This window comes from Enhydra lutris, unplaced genomic scaffold (genome assembly GCF_002288905.1).
Source record: "Enhydra lutris kenyoni isolate GAN:26980312 unplaced genomic scaffold, ASM228890v2 scaffoldscaffold2, whole genome shotgun sequence".
Taxonomy (NCBI): Eukaryota; Metazoa; Chordata; class Mammalia; order Carnivora; family Mustelidae; genus Enhydra; species Enhydra lutris.
The window spans coordinates 25,103,148-25,120,853 of NW_019154086.1; the positions used below are offsets into that span (position 1 = coordinate 25,103,148).

The 17,706-nt window shown below is 32.2% G+C and overlaps 1 protein-coding gene across 2 annotated transcripts in view; it reads left to right on the top strand.

Moving 5' to 3' along the window:
• LOC111149399 (sucrase-isomaltase) overlaps positions 1-17,706 on the top strand; it is a 93,864-nt gene that overhangs the window by 43,474 nt on the left and 32,684 nt on the right. The window contains exons 24-34 of one of the 2 annotated variants that reach the window (XM_022506437.1): positions 525-680; positions 2,328-2,335; positions 2,957-3,152; positions 5,852-6,006; positions 7,674-7,842; positions 9,627-9,723; positions 9,818-9,930; positions 10,024-10,149; positions 11,909-12,037; positions 12,767-12,877; positions 15,121-15,183. In XM_022506437.1, coding sequence (XP_022362145.1) covers positions 525-680; positions 2,328-2,335; positions 2,957-3,152; positions 5,852-6,006; positions 7,674-7,842; positions 9,627-9,723; positions 9,818-9,930; positions 10,024-10,149; positions 11,909-12,037; positions 12,767-12,877; positions 15,121-15,183 — 1,323 coding nt within the window. Of the gene's footprint in view, positions 1-524; positions 681-2,327; positions 2,336-2,945; positions 3,153-5,851; positions 6,007-7,673; positions 7,843-9,626; positions 9,724-9,817; positions 9,931-10,023; positions 10,150-11,908; positions 12,038-12,766; positions 12,878-15,120; positions 15,184-17,706 lie in introns of both variants that reach the window. The other variant, XM_022506428.1, reaches the window with a different exon arrangement.

Sequence of the window (17,706 nt, forward strand, 5' to 3'; positions counted from 1 at the left end):
GGTATTTCCCACTTCTGACTCTGGGGTCCTCTATATAAACCTAAGTCATTAATTTCCCTCCCTTGAGGGAACTAATATTTATTTCACACTTAATCTGCCCTAGGCATTGTGTTAAGTGCTTTAAATTTCATTTGTCATTCTTCCTGTATAGCAACCCCCTGTAGTAGAAGCAATCACCCCCATTTCACAGGTGGAGGAAATGGAAGATAATAAAGGATAGGCAATTGTCCCAAAGAAGCATAAGCATTAAATGGCAGAACTGAGATCAGAACTCATGCCTGGATTTAGCAATAATGCTTTTCATTGGTATTCTATGATTTCTCATACTTTTTTTTTGTCTTGAAGTTGTAGCCATTTCAGTGGCATGACATATTTTCTCCTTTCTTATCTGTTCTTTAAGTATCCTATTAAAATACCAATGATTTGATTTGAAGAATTGCTGTGGTTGCTGCATTTTATAAATGTTAAGTACTTTTAAGTCATCTAGTTTTCACAAATATTTTTTAATATTTCTTCGTCTTCAGAAACTCCTAATTTACGATCTCAACTTTAACCTTGGAAGGAACTTTACCGTTCAATGGCATCAAAATTACTCAGTAAATGAAAGGTTTAATTGTTATCCAGATGCAGACCCTGCAACTAAAGAAAAGTGTGAAGCACGTGGCTGTTTATGGGAAACGGTACTAAGAATTTTATTATAATTCATAGCATGGCTTTTACATAAATATCTCAATGTAAGCATTATGTATTACAATTTTAATTCTATAGCATAAGAACTAAATTCATCTAGAGAAACATTTGGAATTTGAAATTAGGCCTTTGACAGACAATTTATTTATTTTTTATTTTATTTCTTTTAAAGATTTTATTTATTTATTTGACAGAGAGCGAGAGATCACAAGTAGGCAGAGTGGCAGGCAGAGAGGGGGAAGTAGGCTCCCCACTGAACAGAGAGCCAGATGCAGGACTCCATATCAGGACTCTGAGATCATGACCTGAGCTGAAGGCAGAGGCTTAACCCACTGAGACACCCGGATGCCCTGACAATTTATTTATTTATTTATTTATTAAAGATTTTATTTATTTATAAATAAATAGATAGAGATCACAAGTAGGCAGAGAGAGAGGAGGAAGGAGGCAGACTCCCTGCTGAGCAGAGAGTCCGATGTGGGGCTCCATCCCAGGACCCTGGGAATATGACCTGAGCCGAAGGCAGAGGCTTTAACCCAGTGAGCCACGCAGGCACCCCCGGACAATTTATTTTTATCTTAATTAATTCTCTGAAGACATAGTTTAGTAAATGCCAGACTAAATGGTTGTGTAAGTTGCTTTCCAAGCACTTTAGATAGTGTGCCTTACTTAGCTTAATAAAGTGTGCCCATTTCACTATTTGTTGAAAACTCATATTAGATATTGACTATGGCTGACTAGCTTAATTTACTAAGGCCAGTCTTTCAAAAGCATTGTCTCAAGATATTAAAACTTCTGAAATTAATGGGCTGTGTATTAGTTCCAATAAGGGGTAATTTCTAGCCAGTTGTTTTGATCATCCATTCAACAGAATGATGATTTAGTTAAACAAGACACAGTTTATTTTTCCCTACAAAAAAGAGGCTCATGTCTGATATACTGGCCTCTCAATGTCATAAAAGTTTTATGTTTACCATTTCTTTTTTATCCTCAAGTTTGTATTATGTCTTCTGTCATTATGTATTCATTCCAGGCCCAAAGGTGGGAGGAGGAAAGACATCCTATTTTAATCAGCTTATACCCTTTTCTTTTAAGGAGGATTTGGGGGTCATATATAACTTCCTCAAAAGAGACTGGGACAAGTTAGATGAGCACATTGCTTCTCCCAGAGATATAATAATTTAATAAATAAGAAAGATGGGAGAATGGACTATAGCAAGGCAACTAGCCCTTAATGCCACCATTTATCGTTCTTTTTCTTAGATATTAGCTTCCACTTATATATAAACCAATCAGTTTTGATCTTTGGCCATAGTTGCTATTTAAATACTGGTCAGGATGTAATTGACCAGTATTAGGATCAGTCATGAGATAGGAATGATATAATTTCATTATAAGTAAAAGAAAAGAACTTTATTTATTTACTTATTTATTTTAAGATTTTATTTATTTATTTGACAGAGAGAGATCACAGGTAGGCAGACAGACAGGCAAAGAGAGAGGGGAAGCAGGCGCTCTGCTGAGCAGAGAGCCAAATGCTGGACTCGATCCCAGGATTCCTCCCAGGACTCTGAGATCACAACCTGAGCGAAGGCAGAGGTTTAACCTGCTGAGCCACCCAGGCTCCCCAAGAAAAGAACTTTAAGTACAGGCCCTTCTGAGGGTTGTTGTAGAGCCATTTTACATACAAAAGGCAATAGTCAGTATGAAGAATAAGAATAAGCATGGAATCAAGATTTATGAGTAATATACTTAATTTTTTTAAAAGATTTTATTTATTTATTTGACAGACAGAGATCACAACTAGGCAGAGAGGCAGGCAGAGAGAGAGGAGAAAGTAGGCTCCCTGCTGAGGAGAGAGCCTGATGCGGGGCTCGATCCCAGGACCCTGATATCATGACCTGAGCCAAAGGCAGAGGCTTTAACCCACTGGGCCACCCAGGCACCCTGTAATATACTTAATTTTTGCAAAGACCATAGAATCATTCTATATTCTGTTGAAAAGCTATGACATTTGATTCTTTTCCTCTACTGGTCTATCTTTAGAGTCAAAATATAAATATTATATATAAGATTTTAGTGTACAATATTTTAGGTTGCATAATAATTTGTGTTATGATTATAATTTTATTTTATAGTTAAATAATAAAATTGATAAGCTATGCAACATGTGATTAAATATGTCTACCTTTTTTAAAGAGTTCAATATTACAATGTTTACAATTTCTGGCAATGAACATGTATTCTGTTTTTAGGTTCCTCTTAGCTCCCAAGCACCTGATTGTTACTTTCCTAGACAATACAACCCTTATTTGGTGAGTTCGACTCGGTATTCATCAACGGGTATAACAACTGACCTACAGCTGAATCCTACAAGAGCTCAAATAAAGCTACCTTCTGACCCCATCTCAACTCTTCGTGTGGAGGTGAAATATCACAAAAATGATATGCTGCAGTTTAAGGTATGTTTGATATAAACTATCCCAATGAATGACTCATCTCTCAAGACAAAAGATTCCGAATAATTTAGATACTTCAGTTTTATGATATTAAGGATTAGTAACTGAATTGTAGACATTTTGATTTTATAAAAATAAAGGTTTTTTTCCCCTACACAGCTCATACCTACGTGCACCATAAATAAAGCTTCTTACTTTTGCAATTTTGTGTATAATTAAACATGTAGTGGTGATTTAAAAAAAATCAAATTCTTGCTAAATATATAAGTTACTTAGAATCAGACTGTGTTTTTTGTTACATTAAGATAAACAAAGCACGGATGCCTGCTGGCTCAGTTGGTTAAGCATCAGCCTTAGGCTCAAGTCATGATCCCAGGATGCTGAGATTGAGCCCCAGGTCAGGCTCCTTGCTCATCAGGGAGTCTGCTTCTCCCCCCTTCCTCTTTCTCTGTCCCCTGTTTGTACTCTCTCTCTCATATAAATAAATAATCTTAAAAATAAACAAAACAGGATACTATTTCCATTATTTTTAAATAACAGCCTGAATTTTCTGACCAGTGCAGTAGACATAAAAAGAAAAAAAAATTCTTTCAACAGTACACTTAGCAGTTAGTTTTTAATTGAAGTATAGCTGACATACAATGTTACATTGGTTTGAGGTGCACAAGATAGTAATCCAACAAGTCTATACTTTATGCTATGCTCACTACAAGTGTAGCTACCACCTGTTATCGTATAACCTTATTAGAAAATTATTGACTACATTCCCTAAGCTGTAGCTCTCATCCCCCTAATGTATTCATTCTATAACTGGAAGCCTATATCTCCCACGCCCCTTCACTCACTTTGCCCATACCTCCACCCCTCTCCTCTGGCAACAGTTTGTTCTCATTTTACTTAAGAACTCCAAGGGAATCCATTACAAAAACTATTAAAAATGATAAGAAGATCAGAAAAATGACTGGATGTAAAATAATATCCAAAAAATATATGTTATCATTCACCATTTAATAATAGAAATGGAGGCAAATCCCATTATCAAAATCTAGAGAGAAAAACAATCAAAGAAACAACAAAAATATCAAAAATCATAGGAGCAAATTGACTGTTTATAAGAAAAGGCTTAAAAAATGTTGACAGTTTTTGTTTTGTTTCTTTAAGATTTATTTATTTATCTGAGAGAGAGCCTATTGAGTGAGGTCAGGGAGGGGGCAGAGGGAGAGAAAGTCTTGAACAGATGTCCTGCTGAGTGGGAAGCCAGATGCAGGGTTGATCTTAGGACCCTGAGGTCTCCGCTGACCTGAGCCCAAACCGAGTCAGACACCCAGGCAATTGTGCTACCCAGAAGCCCCCCAGAAAAGTGTTGGTAGATTTTAAATAAGTATATTAAAAAATAAGCAAATTTAAAAAAATCTTAAGTAAGCCTAACTCTTTTAAAGTTAATTCATTTTCTTTAAGTTCATCTGGAGAAGTAAACATTTGGCTATGGCAATAATTAAAATTCATGAAAAGAAGAGATGATAAAACTTATGCAATTGAAACAATATGAAACTGCATCCAGAAATACCTGACAGTTTATTGAAAAAAGATGACAAAAAATATGTGTGTGTGTGTGTGTGAAAGATGTGCTTGTATATATACAATATCAATCAAACATAAGCACAGAAAAAAAATTAGATACATTTTTGTCTTATATCTGCCTAGTAAAAACCTTTCAAACCATAGATACGATGGTATAAACCCCACAGATGAAAATCTATATATTTTCTTACATGAAAATTTAACATATTTCAACATCAACAAACACTATAAACAATTAGAAGAAAAGCAAAAAATGGTTAAGTATTTGCCACATACATGACAAAAAGCAAGAAATTTCAATTTACACAGTATTGCCACATACATGACAAAAAGCAAGAAATTTCAATTTACACAACCAAGAAAAATAGTAAGTCTCCAGAAGCAAACATTTAACAGAAGACATAAAAATTAGAGATAAAAATATTAAAATACTTATATTAGTTGAAAATAAAAGGAACAAAAAGAAAATTTTAAAAATGGGAAACCAAAATGTTGAATATCATGTAGAAAAAGGTTCATCCTTATCAGCAAAGAAATACATGACAGTTAGAAAAATAAATGCTTTTAGTTTAACATAAAATAGTAGTAGGATATACATTTTGGTAAGAACATTAATTAGTAAACTACTTATGGAAAATAGATATCAAGGACCCTACACATTTTAGTACACTCTTTGTGACCTATCACTTCTAAGAAATGTATTTAAAAAATAAAGAAATGAATAAACATAAATAACCATTCACATTCATTGTAGGATCATAAATGTGATAAAAAATACTGAAACAACTTCTGAGTCTAACAATGAAGTGGTAAATAATTTTGTGTATCTATATATGAGAACATTTAGCTCCAAAAGTTTTTTGAAGCTTTCTTTTGTATGGAAAAATTGATGACAAAAAGTGATAAAATATAATTCATAACTTGATCTCATTACATGTGTATGTGGATTTCTATATAGATATATGATCCATGGATACAGAATTGAGAATTATATAAATAAGAATTATAATATTCTTGTCTGATCAATTACTTAAATTATTTAATGATTATTTACATGATATTTCAGCAATAAGAGAGAATAAGAGAGAAAGGTTTTTATTTTCATTATTTCTCTGCACTAGATTTATGATCCCCAAAATAAGAGATATGAAGTTCCAGTACCTTTAAACATTCCAACCACACCAACAAGTACTTATGAAAACAGACTTTATGATGTTGAAATCAAAGAAAATCCTTTTGGCATCCAGATTCGAAGGAGAAGTACAGGAAAAGTTATGTAAGTCATTGAATTATTTGATATGAGGAATATTTTGATTTTAAGTTAGAGGGCAAGTTAGATTATTTTCACTGTGCTAGAGTATTAGCCATCACACTAAAAATGTTTTAATTTTATTAAATAACTTGACCTGTTTTAACATTTTAAAACTGAACAATTATCATACTCATGGGACTATCACTAAGGATTAGTAAAATTTCATCTTCATCTTGGATGTGATTGATTTCATTATTATCATGCTCTTTCTTCTAATCAAGTTGAGAACTAAAACCAAGACTCCTCTTGAAAAGTCTATTAGCAAAAAAAAGTAGTTGGAAATATGTTATGTAAATATTTAATTAGAAATTAATTGAAATTGAAATTTATTAGTTCTGAAATCTGATAAAGTTAATACTATCTCTGCCAGGTAATGATGAAAGGTAATTGATACACATACATCTCTCAGTATTTTTAGGTTACAATGAATAAACATATAAAAAATTATTTTTGTTTTAGTAAGCAGTAGAGCTTTGTAGACAAACTGTAGTATATTAAAAGATACTTTCATGTAATTTAAGCTTACCATGAGACTTTTTAGAAGATGTTGTCAGGATATTTTCAGGTATTGTCAGGATGGATACAAATAATGAAGAAAATTATGTCTGTATTGCTTTAAAAATTTTGTTGTTATGATAATATTTTTGTTTCAGAGAATAAGAAGTGAAGTCATTTTGTAAAAAAATTCTGGTGCAGTGGCATTATATATTTTTATTTGGAAAGCATTATTTTTCATAAATACTTCTCCAAAATCCTTAAGATAAAAATTTGAATACATCCTAAATTCTTTGTAATTCGTATGTTTTTTTTTTCTTCCAACTTCAATTTCTTTTCTTCCTCTTTTATATTCTTGCAAATGACTAGAAAAACAATACATTCTCTGTAACACATTACTTCAGGATTTATTTTAAAACACCCATTTTTATAAATACAAAATAAAGGAAGAAAAGATTGGGAGTAGTAATTAGGGAGAGCTTGCAATTAAAATATTCATCATGGGACACCTGGGTGGCTCAGTCTGTTAAACATCTGCCTTTGGCTGAGGTCATGATCCCAGGGTCCTGGGATGGCATCGGGCAGTGGGCTTCTTGCTCTGTGGGGAGTCTGCTTCTCCCTCTGCCTGCCATTCCCCATGTTTGTGCTCTCTCTCACTCTCTCTCTGTGTCAAATAAATAAAATCGTAAAAAAAAAATCCACCATGCCTTATAGTTTATTTTGATACTGATTTCATCTTAATCCATATGTAGAAAAAGTTTACCGTGATTATCTCAAGGGAACAGGAAAACACAGGACTTTCAGTTTCTGGGACATATATTACTTCTAGGCCAATATTATTTATAACTTCATATTAATTTTATTTTAAAAAAGCAACATATATCTAAAGATAAACCATAATCATATTCATCTATAATTTATTTTACTAATAATGCCAAATAAATGAAACACATTTTAGATACTCTTTAACTTAGTCAAAAGAAAAATGTATTGGGATATTATTTTCATTTGGTATTTGAGTACAATAGGTACATAGAGAAAAATATTACTGGTTTTCAGATCACCTAAGAAAGAATTACCATTAGTATTTGTGGTAATACTTTGTATTTATTAGAATTGTTTTCTTTTCTTTTCAGTTGGGATTCTCACCTGCCTGGATTTGCTTTTAATAACCAGTTTATTCAAATATCTACTCGCCTGCCATCAGAATATATATATGGTTTTGGGGAAATGGAACATACAGCATTTAAGAGAGACCTGAACTGGCATACTTGGGGAATGTTTACAAGGGACCAACCCCCTGGTGTAGGTATCAATATTTGACTACTCCGTGAGTCAACTAAGACCATGATTAGGATCTCGGCCACTTTTCTGTAGGTCTAAACTTGAGTACTGAAGTAATAATGACAAAAGGCCCTAGACCTGTGATAGTGATTTTCTAAAAAGCAAACAAAAAGCTATCTTAAATTACAGGTGAAAGCAGAAGATTGGATGGATAACATCCTTGATTACAGTGATAGATCAAATATTCAGATTCAGAATCCCCTGCCAAATCTACTTTTATTCACAGCTTTTAGAAATAATTGACCAGGGTTCTCTTTGAAAAAAAATTTTTTTGCTTCTTTGATATTGATTTGATGCTAAATTTTTCCTTTATGATACCCAGCTACAGGTGTGCATTTTTATGAGGCCATACTGCTAAATACATCTTTAGAAACGTTTTTATATGCTTATATCACTTTTCCCAATGTTTTGTCTTATTAATGGAGTACACTTCATGAATAATTCATTGCACAACTAATATTAATTATAATTATTCCTATAGTATATCATGCAAAAACACATTTTAATAAAATAGTAATTCATTTTGATTTTTTACACATGACATATCTAAAGGATATATTCAGTATAAGATTATAAATGTATATACTATTGCAATGACTTTTTATTGTTAGGTGCTCAAACAACTTTTATTTGTATCATAATTGTTCAAACTTGGATTATGAAGTCTGCTTTTCATTTGTATCAACTTGAAAGTATGTTTTACAAAATGTATTTCTTTAAAACTATGCAACAATGTATTGACATTATTAGGTTAATATAATTCTTGACTCAAAATATAAATCTTCTTCCACATGCTGATCAAATACTGACATACAGTGTGAGTCAAAGAGGTCAGTTTTGTGTGTGTGTATGTGTGTGTTGTTTTTTTAGAGAGAACACAAGCAAGAGTGGGGAGGAGGTGGGGCAGAGTGAGAGGTAGAGAAAGAACCCCAAGCAGACTCCACACTCAGGACAGAGCCTGATACGGGGCTCTATCTCAAGGCCCTGAGATTGATCTGAGCCAAAATCAAGAGTGAGAGGTTTAACAGACTGAGCCACACAGGTGCCCCTAAAATTGTCAGTTTGATTAGGGGTCATCAACTTAAAAGTTTTGTGACTTTTGAGAAGTCATTTCATGAACCTGAGTATAGGTTTTTTATTCCAAAAAATGAAAAGATCTAGTTGAAAATGAAATTAAATGTTTATAAACTATTGTGTAAACAAGATATCATTTAAAATATCATATAATATTATATAAACTTAGGTATTACCATATAAGATCTCAAGAGGTTTGAATATTTTCAACATTTCTAGGACTTTTTTTATTGAAAAAGAAGTGCCAATTTATAAATGAATTAAGATACACTTGTAGAAAGAAACCCAACTACACCAATACCAATGGTTTTTTACATCAGTTAATATGACAGAATTTGTGGGTGTTACAAATTTGTACATTCATTTGTATGCTCTAAAGCAGTGATGGTTCAAATAATAAAGAAATTTTTTCTAAAGGAGAAATATTTTAATTTAAGCATAGTTTAAAACTTTAAGCAAAGTTTTAAAACTTTTAAGCATAGTTTTAAGCATTAAAACTATGCTTAATTTAAGCATAGTTCTGTTCCTTTAAAGAAGGAACCTTTAAATTCATATAGCCTCAATCTTACAATGCATTTGAATATTACCTTCACAAAATTCATATGCTATTATTGTTTAAATATTATGCTATTATTACTTAAATATAAATTATATTTAATTTTTTATTTTAGTATAAACTTAATTCCTACGGATTTCATCCCTATTACATGGCTCTGGAAGATGAAGGCTATGCTCATGGAATTCTCTTACTTAACAGCAATGCAATGGGTAAAACAGTCATTTGTTGAATTTCTTGTATTTTATATTACTCTTCAGTAAACTAATACATAGATAAAAATGTAATCATATTTTGGATTTCCAGACGTTACATTTCAGCCAACTCCTGCTCTGACTTACCGTATAATTGGAGGAATCTTGGACTTTTATATGTTTTTGGGCCCAACTCCAGAAATTGCAACACAACAATACCATGAAGTATGACTGTACTTTTTTTTTTTAAGTTTTCTTTGTGATATAAAGTAACTCTCTTAGTTCACAAATAACTTTTTTTTTTTTTTCCTCCCAAAGGTAATTGGTCGACCTGTCATGCCACCTTACTGGGCTTTGGGATTCCAATTATGTCGTTATGGGTACAGAAATACTTCAGAAGTTGAGCAAGTATATAATGATATGGTGGCTGCTCAGATCCCCTATGTATGTATATCCATTTTAAAAACAGTGTTAAATGTTTTATCTATAAAAGCAAAATGAAATAAGTATGCATACTTTAAAATTAGTCATTTGGCAATAATTCTTTGTTTTTATTAGTAGCACCTAATGACATGGTTATGAGATTTTTATAAAGTGTCTTTATTAGATGAAGGAAAAGGGATAATACCATTCCTTTTTCTCCTTTCTCTCTGGTTCCATGGCCCCGAGTTGTACTAAACAACTCACTATGCACTTGTTTTTTTCTCCTAAACTTTGGGTTGCTTAAGTAATCAGATGTATTTCCCATATTTTTTTATATGAGAATTAGAGTCCACAGAAACCTACTTCATCAACTGAAGTGACAAATTACAGAGAAGAAATTAGAGATGAAACTTAGTGATTTTTGCCCTGAAATTGGTGATAGTAGTAATGTTGGAACACAGAATTGGAGCACTTGCAAAATATCCTTTTCCTACAATATTCAGGAAACTAAATATTACTGAGTATCCAGAAATAATCATCCCTGTGATTTCATTTTTTAACAAGATTCAGGAATCCCAGGGGTCATTCTAGGAGAACTTAAAACAGTGAATTCCAGAATACTTGGTATATAAGAACTCATTCTAAGAAGAAAGAGAAGGGCCTCATTATAAGACATTGGTACATATAGTAGAATCAAGTATGTGATTTTTTAATACATTATTATGAGGAAATTAATTCTATAAATAGATGATACAGAAATATATAAGTGATTTTTTTTATAAAAAGGGAGGTTGTTTTTTATAAAAAGGGAGGTTATTAGGTCCGTTATATCAGCCGTCCTTTTTATAACACCTAGAAGAAGAAATTGAGTTAATGTCTATTAAAGAAAATAATTTAAAAATTTGTTATTTAGATCTAAACAATGTCATGAAAAGTCAAACATTTATTAGTTTAAACATATTTGTAAATGTCATACATTTATTAAACATATTTGTAAATACTTTAAGCAATAGTTTGGTTATTTAAGCTTGGTTTCTAATTCTAAAAAGACTTTGGTAGATAATAAAAGAATCTTTTTAAATTAATCTTTTTTTTTTAAAGATTTTATTTATTTATTTGTCAGAGAGAGAGAGACAGAGAGTACAGGCAGGCAGAGTGGCAGCAGAGGCAGAGGGAGAAGTAGGCTCCCTGCTATGCAAGGAGCCTGATGTGGGACTCGATCCCAGGACTGTGGGATCATGACCTGAGACGCTTAAACAACTAAGCCACCCAGGCGTCCCAATAAAAGAATCTTTTAATTGATGGATTTACCAATAATTCTTTTTTCCTTTTTGGCAATATTAAAGTTATCTGAAATTACTCCCATTGGCTTTATGTTTCCCGAAATAGAAAAACAGCTATTTCTGTATATATTGTACAACATTCCAAATTGCATTTAACATAATTTCATAGCCTCACAAATCCTTTACTCCTGTGTCTTCCTATTTCCTTTGGGAATTACGTAACAAAAGATATTGATCTGAAAGAATTTTTAGAAATCAAAATTGTTAAGTGAACTCTTAGCAAACAGAACGTTTGTATTAACTTGCTTATAGACTATTTTGGATCTTTATATACTAGTTTTATTTGTTGAACATTGTGTTACTTGATTAATTCTCTTTAGGATTAAGTGAAGAGGCATTTAAACTTTCATATTGCTATTACTTTTATACGATGACAGAATGAGATGCACTGACCCCTGTGATTCTTACCCCACTGCCACAATCTTTATATCTTTCAGGATGTTCAATATACAGACATTGATTACATGGAAAGGCAACTAGACTTTACAATTGATGAAAACTTCCGTGACCTTCCTCAGTTTGTTGACAAAATAAGAGAGGAAGGAATGAGATACATTATTATCCTGGTCAGTATTTATATTTTATCTGAGTCTTATTATCTTGATTTCATTAATATTTCTCTCCTAGAATGAAGTGGGAGGGAGGTGTTTCAAAATAGGAAGACTATGACTTTCAATTCTTCCTAAATCTAAAACTTTCTTCCTTTAAGACTTTTATTTACATGGGCTGCTACCAAGCTACTTTTACAGTTTGATATATCCTTAGAGATCTAAGACTGAATCTGGAAGTCGAAGACAAGCTGTCTTCTAATAATCACTGAAGCTACAAACTAACCTCAATTTATAGAAGCTATCACGAAGTTATGATGGATTTTCCATTTCTATACAATTCTCAAATCATTCTATGGGATTGCTTCTTACGCTTGTCATGTTTAAAAATTTGACTTCAGGTTAGTGATTCACTGGGGAGAATATTTTATCAATACATTAAAGGAAGCAAGCTAGGCAGCCAGTAATCCCAGTGGGAGAAATAAAAACAAAACAAAAAAATGTTAGTAATCTCTCTTGAAATCACAGCCAGTACATTTTTGGAAGTTCTTAAAATTTCCTTCCAAGGAATTTAGAGGACACTCTAGCTAGAACACTGAAATTTATACTGTCAGTCTATTTGCCAGTCTGTGTGAGAGCACAGTAAAATGATAATGTAGTCATGGAAAATTTTGTTTCATAACTGTGACCTAAGTGGTCATACTTTTACTCCAGAGTTACCTGGTGCATATTTCATTTTAATTTTAGGATCCAGCAATTTCAGGAAATGAAACAAAGCCTTACCCTGCATTTGAAAGAGGAATGGAGAAAGATGTTTTTGTCAAATGGCCTAATACCAGTGATATTTGTTGGGCAAAGGTACTGAATTGATATCTTGAAATAAAATAAGTATAGAATGTTACTTCACTAAAAGTTTCTATTGAGTAAAAATAAGACTTAAAGACATATTCAGAAGGAGAGATATAGAATAAAGAAATGTAATGATTGAATACCTAATAAAATAATATATAATTTGATTTCAACTTAAATTATTAGAAACAGAATTTATGTATTTGTATGTTTGTTTCTATTTGTTTCATTTTAAATTTTTAAATTGCATTTATTAGAATGTCTTTGTGTATTATAGAACAGGGAAAGCTGATACATATATTTTTTCAATATGTAATTTTTTTGCATTTTTTAAAATTTTAATTTACTTTTTAAATTTCTTTTCAGTGTTCTTTTGTGTATTATAAAATTAAGATTAATAAGATGGTTGTTCATTATTCTACACTGCAAGTCATTTAAATGTTTGTACTTCTTTCATTAATAAAAAAGACAATTTTTAGGGGCGCCTGGGTGGCTCAGTGGGTTAAGCCTCTGCCGTTGGCTCAGGTCATGATCTCAGGGTCCTGGGATCGAGCCCCGCATTGGGCTCTCTGCTCAGCAGGGAGCCTGCTTCCCTCCTCTGTCTCTCTCTGCCTGCCTCTCTGCCTACTTGTGATCTCTCTCTCTCTCTATCAAATAAATAAAATCTTAAAAAAAATAAAATAAAAATTAAAAAGACAATTTTTAAGAGCCATACTTATATTCCTGACTTGAACAAGGATTATAATTTATTGTATTTCATTTAAACAACAATATTCAGACCTGGGTATATTGACGTATTATAGAAAAATCCTGATTTGGCTTACTTATAAAAGAACAAACAAAAAATCCAATAGTCTTAACTAGAATGAAAAACAAAACAGAATTCCGTTGTGGGAGACATGATGAAATATAATATAGAATCCTTTTTTCTTCTTGGACCCAAAATAGCATATTAGTGATAACAGTGGTAAAATTCACACATGACCTCTAGATTACTTAAATATTGTATCAATGCCTATTTCTTGGTTTTGATGATTGTAGAGAGGTTATAAATTTGTTAATGTTACAGAATAAAGGATATAAAAAAAAAAACCTCTAGGTATAATGTTTGTAGCTTTTCTGTGAGTCAAAATATTTCAAAACTAAAAATTAACATAAAATAGAAAAATCCTATGATAAACTTAATGACAAATCATAACATTTTAAGAAACATGAAAGTATAGAGTATGGCATATTGACCATAGAAAGGTTTTTGTTTTTTTTCCTTTGTTTGTATTACCTTCTCATTCTAAATGTCTATACATTTTCTCAGATTTCTATCTTCTTTTCCATTCCTTTAGTGAAATATTCCCCATCCACAACTAATCTCTTGTAGGTAATTAGTCCTTGGGAATTAAGTACATTTTTTTTATATGGAACTATGTAGGTTTTACAACATAGATTCAAATTCTCAGAGCTTTCAGCATGATTGAATTTGGTCTCAAGTTGTGTGTTTCTGTGGTTGAGTAGAGGAAAACATTAGTAGGTGGGAAAGCAGGGATAGGGATGAGGATATGGAGACACAGAGAGGAGTATTTAGTACTAATTGAGAAAACAAAGAAGATGTTTGCCTTAGCATGGCATCATCCAACTCAGATCTTCAATTCCTTTTAAATAAAAATATTTATTGTTTTCAGATTTTAATGCTGGAATAATTATAGAAACAGTTTTAATATACCACATGAAATTAAATTTAGTATGTGTCTTCATATTCTTTTTTTTTAAGCTTTTATTTATTTATTTGAGAGAGAGAGAGAGGGAGAAGGAGAGCATGAGAGGGAAGAAGGTTAGAGGGAGAAGCAGACTCCCCACAAAGCTGGGACTCTGATGCGATACTCGATCCCAGAACTCCAGGCTCATGACCTGAGCCAAAAGCAGTTGCTTAACCAACTGAGCCACCTAGGTGCCCCCTTCATATTATTTCTGAGTAGAACTCCTGGTTACATACATTGGTTTTAATATCACTACCTACTACTAATATTTGGCATATTAAAGAGGAAATTAATATGAAATATGAGAATGGTTTGCAAATGTTACATTTACCAAAACACAAACTGAAAAAAACAATTGAAAAAATTACTGGTCTGGGGATCTCAAGATATAATAATATATGCCTCTAGAACCCTAAGAACCCTATTATACTTTATTTACAACATAGTCATACTATACTGAAATTATTTTCAATGATTTTCCTATTTTTTCTTTCTCTGTAGGTTTGGCCAGATTTGCCCAATATAACAATAGATGAAAATCTAACGGAAGATGAAGCTGTTAATGTAAGTTTATATTGACTGATTACATAACAAAGAAATTCAGCACTTGGATTTAATGATCACTTTGACCAATAATTCAATTTGAGTATTTTCTTCAAAAAACTGATGGCTTATTTTTAAATTTTCTATACCAGACCATATTTAAATCATATGGTACTTCTATTTTTAACTCTTTGAGGAATATCTATGCAGTTTTCCTAGGTGGCTGCACCCCTTCACATTCTCACCAACAGTGCAAAAGGATTCCAATTTCTCCATATCCTTTCCATAACTTTTTGTCTTTGTTTTTGGATAATAACCATCTTAACAGGTGTGAAGTGATATCTCATTGTGTTTTTTGCATTTCCCTGAGGATAAGTGAATATAGGCATCTTTTCATCTACTTGTTGGCTATCTGTATGCATTCTCCAGAGAAATGTCTGTCAAGACTTTGCCTATATTTTAAGCATGTTATTAGGGTTCTTTCTCTTTCTTTCTTTCTTTCTTTCTTTCTTTCTTTCTTTCTTTCTTTCTTTCTTTCATTGAGTTGTAAGACTTTTTAATATACTTTGGAGATTCACACATAATCTGATATATGGTGTTTAAATATTTTCTCTTATTCTGTGGATTACCTTTCTCTTTGTTGCTTGTTTCCTTTGCTGTGAAGAAACTTTTTTGTTTGATGTAGTCACCTGTTTACTTTTGCTTTTGTTGGCTGTGTTTTTGGTGTCATATTTATAAAATCTTTGCCAAGACCAATGTCATGAAGCTTTTTCCCTTTGGTTTCTCCAAGAAGTTTTTTCAATTTCATGTGTTACATTTAAGACTTTACTCCATTTTGAGTTGATTTTTGTGTTATGATGTAAGATAAGGGTCCAATTTCATTTTTCTGCATATGTATATTGTTTTTCCAGTACCATTTGTTGAAGACACTATCCTTTTTCCATTGTGTATTTTTGGCACCCTTGTCAATGATCAGTTGACTATATATGTATGGATTGATTTATATGTTCTCTATTTGGCACCATTAGTCTATGTGTGTTTTTGTGCTGGTATCATACTGTTTTTGTTACTGTGGCTTTGGAGTATATTTTGAAATCAGGATGTGTGATTCCTCGAATTTTGCTCTAATTTTTCAAGATGATTTTGGCTATTCAAGGTCTTTGTAATTCCAAATGAATTGTAGAATTGTTTTTATATTTCTGTAAAAGATGGAATTGGGGTTTTGATAGAGGTTGCATTAAATCTACAGATTGCTTTGGGTAGTTAAGACATTTTCACAATATTAATTCTTCCAATCCATGAATGTGGAATGCCTTTCTATTTGTCTGCATCTTCTTCAATATCTTTCAGCAAAGTTTTCTAATTTCCAGTGTACAAGTCTTCCACCTCCTTACTTTTATTCCAAAATACTTTATTATCTGGGTTGCTGTTGTGAATTGAATTATTTTCCTAATTTACTTTTCTGATAGTTCCTTGTTAGTGTATAAAAATGCAACTGATATTTGCATATTGATTTTACATTCCATAAATTTATTTAATTTATTAATTCTAACAATGTGTGTGTATGTACATGTGTGTGGGATAGAGAGAGAGAAACAGTTTTTTTTCTGAATGAGCATGATATTAGCTGGGGTGTTTAATATATCATCTTTATTATGAGGTATTTCTTTCTATTCCTAATTTGTTGGGAGTTTTTAAGTTTTCAAGTTCTATCCATGTCATTGGAAATGGCAAGATTTCATTCTTTCTGATATCTGAGGAATATTCCATTGTATATGTACATCATCTCTTCTTTATCCATTCATTTTCAATGGACATTTGGGCTCTTTCCATATTCTGGTAATTGTGGAGATTGCTGTTATAAATGTTTGGGTACATGTTTCCCCTTGAATCACTGTGTTTGTACCCTTTGGATAAATACCATGTAGTGCAATTGGTGGGTCATATGGTTGTTCTAGTTTCAGTTTTTTAAGGAACCTCCATACTGTTTTCGGAGTGGCTGCACCAGTTTGCATTCCCAACAACAGTGTAAGAGGGCTCCCTTTTCTCTGCATCCTTGACAACATCTGTTGTTTCCTAACTTGTTAATTTTAGCCATTCTGACTAGGGTGAGGTGATATCTCATTGTGGTTTTGATTTGTAGTTCCTGATACCAAGTGATGTTGAAAATCTTTTCATGTATCTGCTGGTCACTTGTATGTCTTCTTTGGAGAAATGTCTGTTCATGTATTCTGGCCATTTCTTGACTGGATTTTTGGTTTTTGGGGTGCTGAGTTTGGTAAGTTCTTTATATATTTTGGACACTAGCTCTTTATCTGGTGAGACATTTGCAAATATCTTCTCCCATTCCATAGGCTGCCTTTTATTTTGTTGACTGTTTCCTTTGCTGTGCAAAAGCTTTTTATCTTGATGAAGTCTCAATAGTTCATTTTTGCTTTTGTTTCTCTTGCCTTTGGAGATATGCCTAGCAAGAAGGTGCTGTGCTTGTGTTCTCCTCCAGGATTTTTGATGGATTCTAGTTTCACATTTAGGTCTTTCATCTAT